General features: G+C 45.7%; 1 protein-coding gene across 1 annotated transcript; it reads left to right on the top strand.

The window, feature by feature from the left end:
• The first annotated feature begins 1039 nt into the window (after positions 1-1039).
• LOC150045255 (immunoglobulin lambda-1 light chain-like) lies at positions 1040-15900 on the top strand. Its single transcript, XM_090320075.1, has 4 exons — positions 1040-1085; positions 1197-1641; positions 13501-13619; positions 15499-15900. The coding sequence occupies exons 1-4, from the start codon at positions 1040-1042 to the stop codon at positions 15816-15818; spliced, it is 930 nt and encodes a 309-aa protein (XP_090176201.1). The 3' UTR covers positions 15819-15900.
• The last annotated feature ends 1334 nt before the right edge of the window (positions 15901-17234 follow it).

Below are 17234 nucleotides of genomic sequence, written 5' to 3'. Positions count from 1 at the left end.
TTTAAACCAAATTGCAAGAGACAGTGAATTAGCCAATCAATGTGTTCTGTGAAGCAGGGAATAGCCAAACATAGCCTAACCTAGCCAGTGGAGGCCCTGAGTTCAAGCTCTAATACAGATACATACAGATACACACACACACACACACACACACACACACACACACACACACACACACACACACACAAAGCTTTGCCACCATTACTTTCTTCCTCCTCCTCCTCCTCCTCCTCCTCCTCCTCCTCCTCCTCCTCCTCCTCCTCCTCCTCCTCCTTTTCTTGTTGGTCATGGCACTTGAACTCAGGACCTGGGTCCTGTCCCTGAGCTTTCTTTGGTTAAGGCTAGTATTCTACCACTTTGAGCCACAGCACCACTTCTGGTTTTCTGGTGGTTCATCAGAGATAAGTGTCTCATGGACTTTCCTGCCCAAGCTGGCTTTGAACCAGCAATGGGAAGCCCCATTGCTCCAGTTTACTCTAGGAAGGAAAAGACACTATTTGAAGGCACTGCTGTGCTTGGAGGAGTAAACATACCACAGTCCCGAGAACCCCCCTTGGCAAATTTTCTGTTGTACACAGCAGGTGGTCTTTTTGGTTTTAAAATTTAATTTAATTTGCTTTTTTATTTGGAGGACATGTGCTCTTCCTAGTTTGTGGGGCATTTCAGTTTCTGTGGGGCTCAGAGTCCTTAGGGAGAAGTTGAGGTTACTTTCCCTTGGGGACCTGAAGAATACTAGCAAATCTCTTAGGCTTTGGCCAGTATGCTTCCAGCAGGTGCTTCCTCCCAAATAACTTTCCTGGACAAAGTTACACACACACACACACACACACACACACACACATGCACACACCAAATATAGCTGCCACCAGTCTGTTCCTGCAACTGAGGCTGCAAAACCCAAGAAAGTGGAAAAAGTGCAGTGAGCGGGAGCCAGGGCTGCCTTGGTTCCTCCTCTCAGGGCAGGAAGGAGAATGCTGCCCTTTCTCCAGGGCCACAGGAGCAGTGGCTGTGGGAGGAAGAGCTCTGCAGGTCCCACACCATGTCCCCGACTCCTGTTCTACTCATATTATTGGCTCACTGCACAGGTAAGTGAGGCAACTTTGGCTTGCAGGGTGTGTGTGGGGAGGCCCCCAATCTCCTGCTTCTTTTCTGGCTTTGCCTGTGGATCTCAGGCACCTTGCTTTGGGGTTTTCTAGGTGGAGATCCTCAGCTCACACTGCATCAGCCACCATTTGCCTCTTCTCCTCTTGGAACCACCATCCGCCTCACTTGCACCCTGAACAGCAACCATAACATCGGTGTTTACAGCATCTTCTGGTACCAGCAGAGGCCAGGACACCCGCCACGGTTCTTGATGAGATATTTCTCACCCACAGACAAGTATCTAGGCCCTCAACTTCCATCTCGATTCTCTGGATCCAAAGACATGATTAAGAACAGGGCTTATCTAACCATCTCTGAGCTAGAGCCTGAGGACGAGGCTATGTATTATTGTGCTATAGGAACCCGCAGCTTCGAGAAACAGAATGACATAGAGAGAGAAAGAAGGGATGAAAAGGATGAGGATGCTGGTTCAGGGTCCCAGACAGCCCAGGAAATGCAGAGCTTACATGGAGAGCTGGGGGTCACTCAGAGACTGATGTAGGAAGGAGGGTGGAATTTGCACAGAGTAGAGGAGATGGGCGTTCAGCGTTTTGTCATACAGTATTGTTGTAAACTCTGTTGGAACCTGGATTATGGAATTAAAGCTGTTTGGATCTTGAGAAGATGTTTTTGTTTTTGTTTTTGTCTGTCTTGGGACTTGAGCTCTTTCAGTTAAGGCTAATGCTTTACCACTTGGAGCAACAATACCACTTCTGGTTTTCGAATGGTTAATTGGAGATGAGTGTAAAGGAATTTCCTGCTTGGTCTGACCTTGAACTGAGATGCTCAGATCTCAGACTCCTGAGTAGTTAGGATTACAGGCGTGAGCCACCAGTGATGACTTTTTTTTCTTCCTTTTTTTCTGAGTTTGGTCTGACTATACTGTCTCATAGGACACATGTAGAACAGAAGAGAGGCAAGAGAAGTAAGAGAAAAACATGGGAAGGGGTAACAATGTTCAAGAAGTAATGTACCCAGTACCTGATGAATGCAGTTCTAACCCCTCTGTACATTACCCCAACAATAAAATAAAATTAAAAGAAGAGAGAGGGAGAGAGAGAGAGGTAAAAACTCCAGGAAACTGTGTGGTTAAGTTACCATAGACAGCACAGAAAAAACTTCACTGGGCCTCTAGGAATATGTGTCACATGATAGGTGGTTGATAACTCTTCGTTGTGGGATGTGGAACAGAATTCCTGACGTTTGCCCAGCAGAGGTCAAAACACACCAATTGCTCCTCTCCCCCCTCCCCCCCTCCTAGCATAATTTTTTTGTGTTATAATAATTTTATTGTTTAATTCACATTTAGTTTTGTTCTTATGTATCATAGTCTGATAATGGGTTAATAGCTAACTAATTTTAATTGTAATTTTGAGTGTGTGTGTGTGTGTGTGTGTGTGCTCAGAGTCTGGGCATTGTCCCTTAGCTTTTTTTTTTTGTTCAAGGCTGGGCACTTTACTACTTGAACCACAACTCTACTTTTGGCTTTTTGCTGGTTAATTGGAGATAAGAGTCTCACAGACTTTCCTTCCTGGGCGGCCTTTGAACTGTGATCCTTAGACTTCAGCTTCCTGACTAACTAGGATTACAGGAATAAGTTACTGGCACCAAGCTTGCATCTCGTTTTTTTTTTTTTTTTTTAAATCAGGCTTCCTATCTGTTCACTTACTGCAGATTTAACCTCTATTGATTGCATCCTTATTTTTTCTGGACCCAACCTTGCCCTTCCTCTAAGTACTATCTTCCTGCATTCAGGTAAGCTATATTTGCAGTTTCCAATTTTCCAGTGACTATATTTTAAAAGAAGTCCAGATAGGGTGGCACATGCCTGTAGCCCCAGGTAACCTGGAAGGCTTGAAGAGAGGATTGCTTGAGTGAGATCCCTCTTTAAAAAATAAAGTATGGGGCCAGGAGTTTGGCCTAGTGATAGAGTGCTTGTCTAGCATGCATGAAGACCTGGGGTCAATTCCTTGGTCCCACATACAAAGAAAAAGCTGGAAGTGGTGTTGTGGCTCAAGTGGAAGAACTCTAGCCTTGAGAAAAACCAAGGACAGTGCTCAGATCCTAAGTTCAAACCCCATGACTGGCAACAAGAAATAAAGTATGAATAAGTGAAATGATTTCTCTCTTAAAAAATCAAACAAACAAAACTCATTGTTGTCATTGCAGTTGTTGGTCATAGGGCCTGAACTCTGGGTGTGGGCGGTGTCCTGAGTTTTTTTGCTTAAGGCTAGCATTCTACCACTTTCAGCTACAACACCATTTCTGGTTTCTTGGTAGTTAATTGGAGTTAAGAGACTCCCAGACTTTCTTGTCCCAGCTGGCTTTAAACCTTGATCCTCAGATCCCAGCTTCCTGAATAGTAGGATTACAGGCATGATACAGTGGCACCTTGAAGATGAAACGATTTCTGATGATGTATTTTTTTTTTTTTTTGCCAGTCCTGGGCTTGGGCTCAGGGCCTGAGCACTGTCCTTGGACTTTCTCAAGGCTAGAGCTCTACCACTTGAGCCTCAGCACCACTTCCAGCTTTTTCCTATGTATGTGGTACTGAGGAATCAAACCCGGGTCTTCGTGCTGCTAGGCAAGCACTTTAACCACTAGGCCAAACTCCCGGCCCCCTGATGATGTATTTTTATCATTGGAATTATACAATCATTTCTGGGAGAATTCAATATAAAAAGGTGTTATGTGGGCTAGGATGCTAGACTGCTTGCCTAGCATGCACGAAGACCCCAGTTTGATTCCTTGGTACCACATACATAGAAAAAGCCAGAAATGGTGCTGTGGCTCAAGTGGTAGAGTTCTAGCCTTGTAAAAGCCCAAGGACAGTGCTCAGGCCTTGAGTTCAAGCCCCGGACTGGCAAAAAAAAAATAAAAAAGAGCTCAAGGATAGTGCCCAGGGCCTGAGTTCAAGCTCATGAATGGTTTAAAAAATTAAATACAGGGGCCGGGAGTTTGGCCTAGTGGTTAAAGTGCTTGCCTAGCATGCATGAAGACCCGGGTTCGATTCCTCGGTACCCCACATACATAGCAAAAAGCCAGAAGTGGTGCTGAGGCTCAAGTGGTAGAGCTCTAGCCTTGAGAAAGTCCAAGGACAGTGCTCAAGCCCTGAGCTCAAGCCCAGGACTGGCAAAAAAAAATTAAATACAAAGGAAAAAAAAACTATATGCTTTTAAATAAAGCATGATGACTGGAAGATGTTTCGAATTAGGCTACTTCATAGAAGATATTGTCTAATCTAGGATTGCAAGGAAGATGAGTGAGGATGAATTGGGAAAGAAACAGCAGTTGCAAAAACAAATTAGAAATGCCTGAATCTAGCTTCATTAGGTACTTGGGGCTCATAAACTAAAAAATTGTGAATTTGGCCTCTGGTCTCAATCTTTTTTTATGTGTGTGTATGGGGGTTGACCTCTAATTTGTACTCACTACATTTCTTTCTTTTCTTTCTTTTTTTTTTTTTTTGCCAGTCCTGGGGCTTGAACTCAGGGCCTGATTACTGTCCTTGGGCTTTTTCCTCAAGCCTAGCACTCTGCCATTTGAGCCACACCACAATTTCTGGCTTTTTCTATGTATGTGATACTGAGGAATCCAACCCAGGTCTTCATGCATGCTAGGCAAGCACTCTTCCACTACACCAAACTCCGGGCCCACACACTCCATTTTCTTGCTCAGCATGTATCCTGCCACTTGAATCATGCCTCTACCATTGCCTTTTGCTGGTTAATTTAGAGATGGAGTTTCTCTGACTTTTCTGCCCAGACTGGCTATGACCTTCTGTACCTCAGCCTCCTGAGCAGCCAGGGTTACAGGCCAGAACCTGGAAAGGCTTCCTTTAGCTTACCTATCAAATTCTGTTTGGAACTTTATTAAGTTCTTCTGTATTTTAAAGGGCAGGTAGAGTCATTTTTATAACCTCCTTCTAACTTATTTTTGGGTCTTAGTTGAAATGTTATTTCCCCAGAGAGGCTTTTTCCAGTCACTTAATGTGTAACACATATGCCTTGCTATTTTCCATTTTGGTTTTTCTTTCATAGCCCTTATAAGAATTTGTTACTAATTGTTTTTCCTATGCCAGTACTGGGACTTGAACTTGGGGTCTGGACATTGCTTCTTAGCTTTTCTGCTCAACATGGGCACTCTACCACTTAAGCCACAGCTCTCATTCCCATTATTTGTTGATTCACTGAAGATAAGAATTGCATGGATTTTCTAGCTCAGGCTGGCTTTGAACTGCCATCCTCAAATCTCAGCCTCCTGAGTAGCTAGGATTACGGGTGTGAGCTACTGGCACCTAGCCCTTTTCACAAATTTGAAAGGTATATTTGTGACTTTTCATTTATCTTCCTTAGATTACCAGCTATCTACAGTCACAATATTTGTATCTTTTTTTTTATTATTGTACTGACCAGTACGCAGTGTATAACTGTTGGAAAGGATTTAAACATTACTCCTTGGTATAAAGGAATACTGTCCTTGACCTAATAAGTACTGTCCCTGAGCTTTTTTGATCAAGGCACAGTCTTTGAGCCACAGTTCCATTTCTGGTTTTCTGGTGGTTAATTGGAGATAAGAGTTTCAGACTTTCTTGCCCGGGTTGGTATGAACTCTGATTCTCAGCTCTCAGCCTCCTGAGTAGCTAGGATTATAGAGATGAGTCCTTGATGCCCTGCCCTGCCATGATCTTTTTTTGAGCTCTCTGCTGAACATCTGAGTCCCGTTTTTTTGTTTTTTGTTTTTTTTGACGATTGTGGGGCTTGAACTCCTGCCTGGGTGCTGTCCCTGAGCTCTTCAGCTCAAGGCTACGGCCCTACCCCTTGAGCCACAGCACCACTTCTGGTTTTCTAGTGGTTAATTGGAGATAAAAGGCTCATGGACTTTGGTGCCTGGGCTAGCTTTGAACCCTGATCCTCAGATGTAAGCCTTCTGAGTAGCTAGGATTACAGGTGTGAGCCACCTCACCTGGCGAGGATGGTTTTCTTTAGCACAGGTAACAGGTATCAACAGGGTAGATAGAAGCAGACAGAGCTGGTAAATTAGGAGTCTGGTCTCACTGGTGATCTGCCTTGATCACTGCAGGTCCTCAGCTCTTCAGTCAGTGTTGCATACAGGAATTCTAGCAGAGCTACATAAGGCTGTGGGGCTGAGCTCATCATGGCCTCTGTGAGCTCTTTCTGGGATAACAGGAAGTCTGTTTCATTTCAGTATCTTGTAGTCGTGGTTAGACAGACAAAGGGATGTCTGGGATAGCCTGTGATTCTACATAACACGGGGGAGACAATAGCTGGCCTCTGGGTAAGAGCTGGGAAGAGTGCTAGAGCTCTGTGGTGTGGTGTGGAGTCTGTGGGAGATGATCATGCCCACTTGAAACCTGCTAAAACAATAGACCTTCAGTATTCTCACTCCAGAAAAGAAATACGTGAGATGGAAAGCGCAATATTTGTTTTGCTTTTATTGTAAAGGTGATGGATGGGGGTGGTGGGGGTGGGAGGTTACAGTTACTAAGTAAGGTAATGAGTGCATTTCTTTTTAAACACTGTTACCCCCTCCCTCATTTTCTCCCACTTACCACTTTCCACTCCCCTACCCCCACATTGTAAAGTTTATTTCCAACATAGTGTCTATGAGTGTCATTGTTGCATTAGCTCATCCTTTGTCCTGTTATTTCTGTGATCCCCTTTCCCTTCAATGGATCCGATAACCTTAGCTACAAGACAAAGGGTACAGAAAACTAAAACAGAAAGAAAAAATAGAAACAACTGCATATAAGACATAATAAGAGCCCTCTTGTTTCTGATTCTTGGAGTTCATTTTGATATGCTTCATTCCATGTGAACTTAGTGATTGGGCTATTATGAACCCCTCCTAAGAATATCATAGATGGGCTGGGAGTTTGGCCTAGTGGTAGAGTACTTGTCTAGCATGCATGAAGACCCGGGTTCGATTCCTTGGTACCACGTACATAGAAAAAAGCTGGAAGTAGTTCTGTGGCTCAAGTGGTAGAGCTCTAGCCCTGAGTAAGTCCAAGGACAGGGATCAGGTCCTGAGCTCAAGCCCAGAGCCGGCAAAAAAAAGGAATATCATAGACATGTTCTAGTTATTACAAATAAGGGAAACGGTGTGACCTTTATTTCTTTGATTTGAATATAATTTTTCCCAGGTCTTTCCATTTCCTTATGAATGCTGCATTGTCATTCTTTCTGATGGAGGCATATATATATATATATATATATATATATATATATATATATATCACCTTTCTGTGATCCATTCATCCACTGAGGAGTATCTGGGTTGGTTTCATATCTTAGCAATGGTAAATAAGGCTGCAATGAAATAATGGTGCTGGTAACTTTAGTGTGGCCTTGTTTGAGGTCATTTGGGTAAATTCCCAGGAGTAGGATTGCTGGGTCATAGGGGGGCTCTGTGCTTTGAGGAGCCTCCACTCTGCTTTCCAGAGTGGTTGATCAAGTTGACACTGCCACCAACAGTGTAGTAGCATTCTCTTTTGGCCATTCTTGCCATTCTAACTGGAGTGAGGTGGAATCTCAATGTTGTTTTGATTTGCAGAAAATACAGTGTTTCATTAGATCACTTCACAATGCTTACATAAAGCACAGAAAAATGTCATATTGTATACTATGAATAATTTTTATATTATTATTATTTTGGTTGATCGTGGGGATTGAACTCAGGGTCTGGGTGTTCAAGGCTAGTGCTTTAACACTTTGCATCACAGTGCTGCTTGCAGTTTTCTGGTAGTTAATTGGAAATAAGGAGTCTCACAGACTTTCTTTTTCGCCTGGGCTGCCTTTGAACTGTGATTCTGAGGTCTCAGCCTCCTGAATAGCTAGAATTACAGGTGTGAGCCACCTGTAATCCTGCTTTTGTGTTTGCGATAAGCTCTTGTAACGTAGCTCAGTCTGGCCTGAAACACAGAAGTTTGCTACCTTAGCTTCTTGAATGCCACCACACGCAGATGATGTTTGTCATTTGTCACTTTATGAGATGTGGATGTGTGTATGGGATCTGGGATCAGTGAGATAGATGCTGAATGTAGTGCAGTAAACACCGCGTTTATCATTTTATCATGATTTCTGGACTGGAACCTTTGTTTTCTGCTAAAGTTCCTCCCTCTCTTCCTTGAATCCTTCCTCCAACCCAATCCCTCAGAGACTCCTGTTCCAGGACCCAAAGACATGCTTCATAGACCCAAGGGATCGTTGAGGAACCAGGGCCTCAGAGTGAGTCAGGCATGGCCCCCACACAATCCCAGGGGGTAGGGACCAGGCAGGCAGCTGTTGAATCAGACAGTTGACCTCAGATCTGACCACAGCAGGGCAGTTAGCCAACGTCCCCCTGGGAGAGATCTCTAGAAGGGGCAGGGCAGGGGGCAGGGATCAAACATGCCCCCCACAGACTCATTTGCATTGGAAAAGCTGCTGCCAGCCCTAAGACTGAGGAAGCCCATATCGCAAGTGAGGCTCAAGGAACCTTTGATCTTGAGGGAAGATGAAATCTGGGACAGGTCCTATTCCTCGGAGCCCAGGCCCTGCTTCTAGACAGTGGGGGACTGTTCTGGGTCTGTTGCTTCTGGGTCTGGCCCTGAGCACGCAGGGTCTGCTATTCCCCAGGGCAGCAGCCCAGAACAGAGCTCCTGATCTCAACGCCCCAGCAAGAAGCAGCTGGCCCAGTCTGTGGAGCCTGTTGGGCAGGTAAAGGACTGGCTTGTGGGAAGATTTCCAGGATCCCTGGGCTAAAGGCAGAAATGAGTGACTGCGGGGAAAGGTAGTAATGATGGTGAGAGGTAAGAAAGAGCAGCTTGAGGGGAAAAGCCTAAGAAACTGCTGGCTTAAAGTGCTTCTATTTCAATGATCATTATTGTTATTAATATTAGTGTTGATATTGGAACATGACCTCAGGGCCTCATGCTCTCTCTTGGCTTTCTTACTCATGGCTGGTGCTCTACCATTTGAGCCATGTCTATATTTTTGTTGATTAATTGGAGTTGGAATCTTGTGGGCTTTTCTACTCAGACTGGCTTTGTACCTCAGTGCTCTGTAGTTCAGCCTGCTGAGTAGCTAGGATTATAGATGTGAGCCATTCATCCCCAGATGTACTATTATTTATTTATTTATTTGTGGGTCATGGGGCTTGAACTTTGGGCCTGGGCGCTGTCCCTGAGCTCTTCAGCTCAAGGCTACCACGCTACTCCTTGAGCCATAGTGCCGCTTTCAGTTTTCTAGTGGTTAACTGGAGATAAGAGCTTCACAGACTTTAGTGCCTGGGCTGGCTTTGAACCATCATCCTCAGATCTCAGCCTCCTGAGTAGCTAGGATTACAGGCATGAGCCACTGTGCTAGGTTGTTGTTGTTGTGGTTATTATTATTATAATTATATTATGTTTTTTAGGTTAGTTGTGAGGCTTGAACTCTGGACCTGAGTGGTATCCTTGAGCTCTTCAGTTTAAGGATAGCACTCTACCACTTGAGCCACAGCACCATTTGAATCCAGGCTGACTTTGAACCACAATCCTCAGATCTCAGGCCCCGATAACTAAGATTACAGATGTGAGCCACCAGGGCCCCTCCTCCCCCCTTTCCTCCTCCTCCCTCCTCCTTCTCCTCTTCCTCCTTATTCTTTTTTTTTTTTTTGCTAGTCCTGGGCTTGAGCACAGGGCCTGAGCACTGTCCTTGGACTTTCTCAAGGCTAGAGCTCTACCACTTGAGCCTCAGCACCACTTCCGGCTTTTTTCTATGTATGTGGTACCGAGGAATCGAACCCGGGTCTTCATGCATGCTAGGCAAGCACTTTAACCACTAGGCCAAACTCCCGGCCCTTCCTCCTTATTCTTATTCTTATTCTTCTAATTCTTATCAGTTATGAGGCTTGGACTCTGGGCCTGGGCCCTGTCCCTGAGCTTTTTTACTCAAGGCCACTTTGAGCTACAGCACCACTTCCAGTTTTCTGATGGTTAATTGCAGATAAGAGTCTCATGACTTTCCTCCTCAAGCTGACTTTGAACTGTGACTCTCAGATCTCAGTCTCCTGAATAGTTAGGATTACAGGTGTAAGTCTGTTGTATTCCAATATTACATATCTTGATCCCCAAGTTTTCTGGCTCCCTGTAAATTAGCTAAAAAGCTAACTTAAAGCTAGTGATGGCCGGGAATATGGCCTAATGTTAGAGTGCTTGCCTAGCATGCACAAAGCTCTGAGTTCGATTCCTTGGTACCTCATATACAGTAAAAGCTGGAACTGGTGCTGTGGCTTGAGTGGAAAAGTGCTGGTCTTGAGCAAAAAGTGTCCAAGGACAGTGACTAGGCCCTGAGTTCAAGCCCCAGGACTGGCAAAAACAAAACAAAACAACTAATGATGCACAAACCTCCTATTAGCTCCTGGGTAGTACAGAAGTGTAGGCCCTGGAAGAGATAGCTAGTTATTGTCCAGGCTAGCTGCTTTAGTGATGGTGTGCGTGTAGTTTTCTCCTCTCTGTATGTGGTATAAAGTCCAAAGACAAAGCCCTGAAAAATACCATGTCAGTGAGGTGTTTTTTGTTTTGTTTTGTTTTGTGTTTTTTTTGCCAGTCCTGGGCTTGAGCTCAGGGCCTGAGCACTGTCCTTGGACTTTCTCAAGGCTAGAACTCTACCACTTGAGCCTCAGCACCACTTCTGGCTTTTTCTAAGTATATGGTACCAAGGAATCGAACCCGGGTCTTCGTGCATGCTGGGCAAGCACTCTACCACTAGGCCAAACTCCCAGCCCGAGGTTTTTGTTTTTAATTAGAACCTTCTATTTTGATGTAATTATAGCATCACCTTAAATTATAATAAATAATACAGACGCATCCCATGTGCTCTTTACTCAGTTTCTTAAAGCTACAGCAACATATCACAAGTAGGACACCAACATGGCTAACGTGAAAGGACAGAACCTTTCTGTCACCACAATCTTCACTTGTGTTGCTCTTTGAGAGCTACCCTCACTTCCATCTCTCTCCTCCAAACCGTCCTTACTTCTTGGCAACTGGTCATTTGGACTTTATTTCTGTTTTGGGATGTGTGGTGTGTGTTTGTGGTGCTGAGGATTGAACCTGGGGCCTTGCACCTGCTGAGTGCGTGCTCCCCATTGACCTGCATCCATACTCTATATTCTACATGGTGTGTGGCCTCTGAAGATTAGCTTTTTAAACACTTATTTTTGTCGGCTGTGGGACTTGAACTCAGGGCTAGAGTTCTGCCCCTGAGCTTTTTTGCTCAAGGTTAGCATTCTACCACTTTGAGTCACAGCTCCACTTCTGTGGGTTTTTTTTTTTTTTTGCCAGTCCTGGGCTTGAGCTCAGGGCCTGAGCACTGTCCTTGGACTTTCTCAAGGCTAGAGCTCTACCACTTGAGCCTCATCACCACTTCTGGCTTTTTTCTACATATATGGTACCAAGGAATTGAACCTGGGTCTTTGTGCATGCTAGGCAAGCATTCTACCACTAGGCCAAACTCCTGGCCCTCCACTTCTGTTTTTTTAAGTGACTAATTGGAATTAGAGCCTCATGGAAACTTTTCTGGCAAGGCTAGTTTTGAACCATTCCTGAGAACTGATTTCATTTATGAGTTTCATCATTCAATTGGCCATTCCTCAGCTGAGAGATTACTTGAGTTGATTCTAGTTTGGGGTAAAGATGAATAAGGCTCTTATAAACATTTTCATACAGACTTGTTTGAATGTCAGTTTTTGTTGAAATTGGATAAGGACTTAGGGGTAGAATTTGCTTTATATGTTCTTTTTTTTCTTCTTAAAAATTATCTTTAAATAGCTGGGCACTGGTGGCTAATCCTTGTAATCCTTGCTACTCAGGAGGCTGAGATGTGAGGATCATGGTTCAAAGCCAGCCTGGGCCTGAAAATCTGTGAGACTCATCTTTTATTAACCACTAGAAAACCAGAAGTGGCGCTGTGGTTCAAAGTGGTAGAGCCTTAGCCTTGAGCTGAAGAGCTCAGGAATAGTGCCCAGACCCAGAGTTCAAGCCCCACAAGTGACAAAAACAAACAAACAAACAAACAAAACCTTTAAATAGTTGTACAAAGGAGTTCAAGCCAACAAACCAATGCATCTTGATCCACGCCAATGGTTATTTAGGTGGAGACTGCAATGACAGAAGGGCAATCACTGAAGTGTACAATGACTTCATGCTTTCAGCTTGGAAGTGAGCAAGAAAACTCACAGCCGCTGTCGTGATGAAGACAGAGATGAATTGAAGGCAAGGGCGTAAAGCTTATCTGGATATGATAATTCAGATTTCCTATTGGGCATCCAGCTGTTGAAGGTTGATAGGCAATTTAGATAGAGTTGAGGAGAGGCTTTTCAGTGGGGATAGATTGGCGCCTCCCATATGGTCAAGTCATGGGACTGAATGGTGTGTGGAGGTGATAAGGAAGGAGGACCCAGGGCTGGTCTGGGGGCCAGTAGCCAGGCATGGGCCAAAGAGAAGAGGACTGAGTGTTCTGAGATAACTGGAGAAGAGAACCATTGGGAAAATGGTGGGTTTAATATTACATCAAGTGCAGAGACTTCGGGCAACAAGAACTGAGGAAAGAGCTTGGGTTGACCATGATGAGGGTTTTGTGGTCCCTGATCTAAGAGGTGTGGGGGAGAGATCAAGAGCCAAAGGAATCCTGAAATGTCCTAAGCATGAGAAAGAATGCCTGGTGTACACACATGAATGTATGGATGGACAGGTGGATGAATGGGCCGATGAAAAGATGAGTGGCAGATGGACAGAGGATGGGCAAATGGACACAGATGGGTAGACAAATGAAATGATGGATGGGTGGATGGACGAATAGCTGGATGAAGAAATGGTGCTGATATGGGTAGATGGACAAACAGATGGCGAGACAGATGCATGGTGGATCGATAGAATGATGAATAGTAGTCCAAAAGATTAGAGAAGGTCTCCTGGGTGCCACGGGACTGAGTCCCATCTCCGTGCACGGAAACAAACGCAGAGGATTCTCCATAGAGGAACACCTTAAGTCTGAAATGACCCAGTGGTTCCTGGGGCTGTGGAAGAAACTGGTCTGTCGGGACCGTGGGACTTTTTGAGGAGGACACACAGAAGCTCTAGCACGAGCCAGCTCAGGACTCTCTGATGCTCCCTGAACCTGAGAAGACACTCAAGAGATTTTTTGAGCATCCACTGTTCCTAACGTTGCCATCAGAAATGGCACAAGTGGGGAGGGAGGGGCATAATGGTGGGGCTTGCCTGCTACCAGGGGACAGATCACTGGGAGGCTCTCCACCCACTACCATCCACCCAGGACATTGAACCCATCACAGCTCTGTGCCTATGCTCTGCAGGTTCCCGTTCCATCCAGGCCCTCCAGGGGCTGGCTCTCGATGCTGGACCCATGGATTTTGGTCCGAGCCTCAGTCACTGGAGCATGTTTTTGGCAGTGGAACCCAGCTTACTGTCCTAGGTAAGTGCCTCTCATAACCTTTCCCAGCTTGTCCCTTCCACTTGTTATCTGTTTTTCTCTCTTTTATTTTTTGTCAGTCACGGGGCATGAGTCACTAGTGCTTGGCCTGTTTTTTTTTTTTGTGGGGGGGTGGGCTTCTTCCCCTCTGTCAACCTTGAGGATTGTCCCTTTACTTTTCTATTTTGGGGTGTCTGAGGGAGGTGGGTGGTCTTTGGTAATAGACAGGAATGTCCTCAACAGCAAGAAGATCTACCTGTAGATTCCTGGGCTTGCACCTGGCCTGGTCCCAGGAGCCTAGGATGAAGGTTGGCCAAGGATCAAGGCTTCTTCCCTTATGAGGCAGATTGGGACCAGGAGCTGATCCCAATCTGAGTAAGACTGAGATAGTCCATTAGCCTCGGAATCTGGAATGAGGGGCCAGATGACCATCCAGGCTGCCATAGAGGAGGCACAAAGATATTGCTGAGGCTGTGATTTCCACCCCAGGTGACTCACAGATTCATCCCAAGTGGAGACCAGCAGAGGCACAGCAAAGGATCTGGCTCATTCTCTGATATAATCTCCTGGGCCCTGAGGACACAGGGATACAGACGACACACACTGGGCAGCGATTGGAGTTTGGCCTTCTGAGGACAGCTGCTCTTTTGTCTCTGAACGAAGGGCTCTGTGGCTCATTTATCTGCTCGTTAGTTCCCCACTTCCTCCTAGGGCACATTAGATTTAGGAATGGAGGAATGAGGACGGAAATAGGGGTGGTGTTCAGAGGCTGCCAAGTAAAATCAGAAATCAGTAATCGCCAGGCCCTGGTGGCTTCGTGCCTGTAATCCTAGCTTCTCATGAGATTTGAGAATTGCTTCAAAGCTAGCCTGGGCAGAAAAGTCCGTGAGACTCCAACCTCCAATTAAGCACCAGAAAACTGGAAGTGGCCCGAAGTGGTCGATGCTAGCCAGCCTTGAGCAAAAGAGCTCTGGGACAGTGCTCAGGGCCTGAGTTCAAGCCCCACAGCCCCCTGAGAAAGAATTCAGCAATAATTGGGATCCACTGAGGTTAGCAGAGGGCTGCCTTTCTCTGTAGCTCCAAGAACATAGCCAAGGCAGAGTCCTGTGGTCAGGCTGGGGAGCGGGAAACAGAAGAACCTTGGAGGAGTCCCTTCTTGTCTGAGTAAAACCCATGACTCCAGGAGAGCTAAGAAGATGGGGTGCCACGGACACAGATGCAAGGTATTCCCATACCAGGATCTTCCTGCCAGGCAGAATAGAAACCCCCACTTGGCAGAGAAGGCTCTGAACACAGGAAGAATGAATTTAGGTGAGACCTAAATTTGTGCTCAGAAGGTCAGGGTCAGATTCTAAACTCACACTCTAGAGATCAGGGAGGAAGCAGCATTTAGAGCCTTAGTGCCATTGGGGAAACTGAGGCTTCAAGGGAAGAGACTAGGGTGGGTCTCTGGGGTGAGCTGAGGGAGGTCTAGAACTGCCTAGGATGATGGGAAAAGATGAGGGAAAAAGGGTCTTTGAATGGATAAGGTGGCTACAATGAATGTTCACAATAAGTTTAGATGGAGGCTGCTCTCCCACCTCCTGGCGCTGGCATGTGTGGCATGTGGTCACTCTCTCTTTCTCTCAGTCATGGGACTTGAACTCAGGGCATGAGTGCTGTCCCTGAGCTCGTTTGCTCAAAGCCTAATGCTCTACCACTTTGAGCCACAGTGTCACTTTTAGTATTCTGATGGTCCACACAGACTTTCCTGCCCAGGCTGGCTTTGAACTGTGATCCTCCTATCTCAGCCACCTGAGGAGCTAAGATTTCAGGCATGAGCCACTGGGGCTTGACTCCTGGCTCTCTTATGACACCTCTCAGCCTCTCCTTTTCCATACAGGTCAGCCCAAAGCTTTCCCCTTGGTCACGCTGTTCCCACCATCCTCTGAGGAGCTACAGGCCAACAAAGCTACCTTAACCTGTCTGATGAATGACTTCTACCCACACACAGTGATGGTGACCTGGAAAGCAGATGACATCCTGGTCACTGAGGGTGTGGAGATCACCCAGCCCTCCAAGCAAAGCAACAACAAGTACATGGCCACTAGCTACCTGACTCTGACACCTGACAAGTGGAAATCTGGGAGCAAGTACACGTGCCATGTCACGCACGAGGGGAGCACTGTGGAGAAGAGTGTGTCCCATGTACAGTGTTCCTAAGTTGAAGAATCTCACACCCTTGATGGGCTGAAGGTGAAAGATTCAGCATGGCGTCTCCTCTATCCTCCTAGTCCTACTTGAGCCCAATAAATGTTTTCTTGGCTTTTTGTTTTGTTTTGAAGACAGATGCTGTTCTATCTCACTTTTCTTCGTTGGTTGTAGGACTTGAACTCAGGGCCTGGGTACTGTCCCAAAGCTCTTTTGCTCAAGGCTCATGCCCTATCACATTGAGCCACAGTCTCACTTCCGGTTTTCTGGTGGCTAACTGGACTTTCCTGGCTTTGAACTATGATCCTGAGATCTCAGCCTCCTGAGGAGCTAGGATTATAGGCGTGAGCCACTAGTGCCGGGCTCGCATTTGTATATTAACCTCGTTTCACTTCCAGTTCTTAGGGGATAAGGGTGGGGTGGGATTACTGTGGCGAGTGTGGGCCTGGTAGAAAGGTAGCTCAGGAGAGAAGCTCATGGTCTGGGAAACAGTCTAGATACTTGGATATCAGCCCACTTTCTCTCCTTCTTCCTCCTTCTTGCCTCCTTTCAAGACAAGCTGTTGAGAACTGTGGTTTTCTGAGATACTTCTGCCACCTTGGTCTGAGGGGTCAAGGCATAGAGATAGTAAGAAATGACCCGGATCACATCCTAATCAGGATTAGCTCCATAAACAGAACCCAATGGTTAGATTCAATCCTTAGTAGAGAGTTGTCAGGTACCAAAGCTCTGTGCTTCTCATGATTTGGATTTATTTGTCCACCCAGAGATTCATCTATTCAGCCACATAAAAACCCACTTCCCATGCATCCACCAATCTACCCACTCATCACCTCACTGTTTACCAACTTACCTATCATCCAGCTTTTTCCTTGTCAACTTCCCTACCCAACTAACCAAACTACCTAATCCACTAATTCATCCATCCATCTATCCATCCATGCACCCATCATCTGTCATCAATCTTTGAAAAAAATTTTTTTTTGGCTAATCCGGGGCTTGAGCTCAGGGTCTGAGCACTGTCCTTGGACTTTCTCAAGGCTAGAGCTCTACCACTTGAGCCTCAGCACCACTTCTGGCTATTTTCTATGTATATGGTACTGAGGGGTCGAACCTGGGTCTTCGTGCATGCTAGGCAAGCACTCTACCACTAGGCCAAACTCCCAGCCCTAAAAAATTCTTTTAATCAATCATCCATATATCCACTAGAATTTTCTTCCTTTCTCTCTTCCCCTCTTCCCCTCTCTTCTTCTCTCCCTCCTTCCAGGAGAAGGAGAGGGCCTGGAAGGAGTCACATCCCCCAGTTCTGGTGGCTGTGACTACAGCTAGCCACCTACCTAAGCAATATCCAGGTTAATGTTTTCATCTGAACTTTGACCTAAATCAGAACTGAAGATAATAAGGAGAAGAAATATTAGTAGAACTATC

The sequence above is a fragment of the Megascapheus bottae genome, chromosome 28 (genome assembly GCF_031878675.1).
Source record: "Megascapheus bottae isolate mThoBot1 chromosome 28, mThoBot2.hap1, whole genome shotgun sequence".
Taxonomy (NCBI): Eukaryota; Metazoa; Chordata; class Mammalia; order Rodentia; family Geomyidae; genus Megascapheus; species Megascapheus bottae.
The sequence above is the reverse complement of the archived record's forward strand: the minus strand, read 5'-3'. Positions and strand labels throughout refer to the sequence as shown.

Excerpts from the sequence above, each read along its gene's own strand:
- LOC150045255 (XM_090320075.1), top strand. The coding sequence starts at position 1,040 with ATGTCCCCGACTCCTGTTCTACTCATATTATTGGCTCACTGCACAG. Across the intron at positions 1,642-13,500 it reads GGGGTCACTCAGAGACTGAT|GTTCCCGTTCCATCCAGGCC; the intron begins GTAGGAAGGAGG and ends TATGCTCTGCAG. Across the intron at positions 13,620-15,498 it reads AACCCAGCTTACTGTCCTAG|GTCAGCCCAAAGCTTTCCCC; the intron begins GTAAGTGCCTCT and ends TTTTCCATACAG.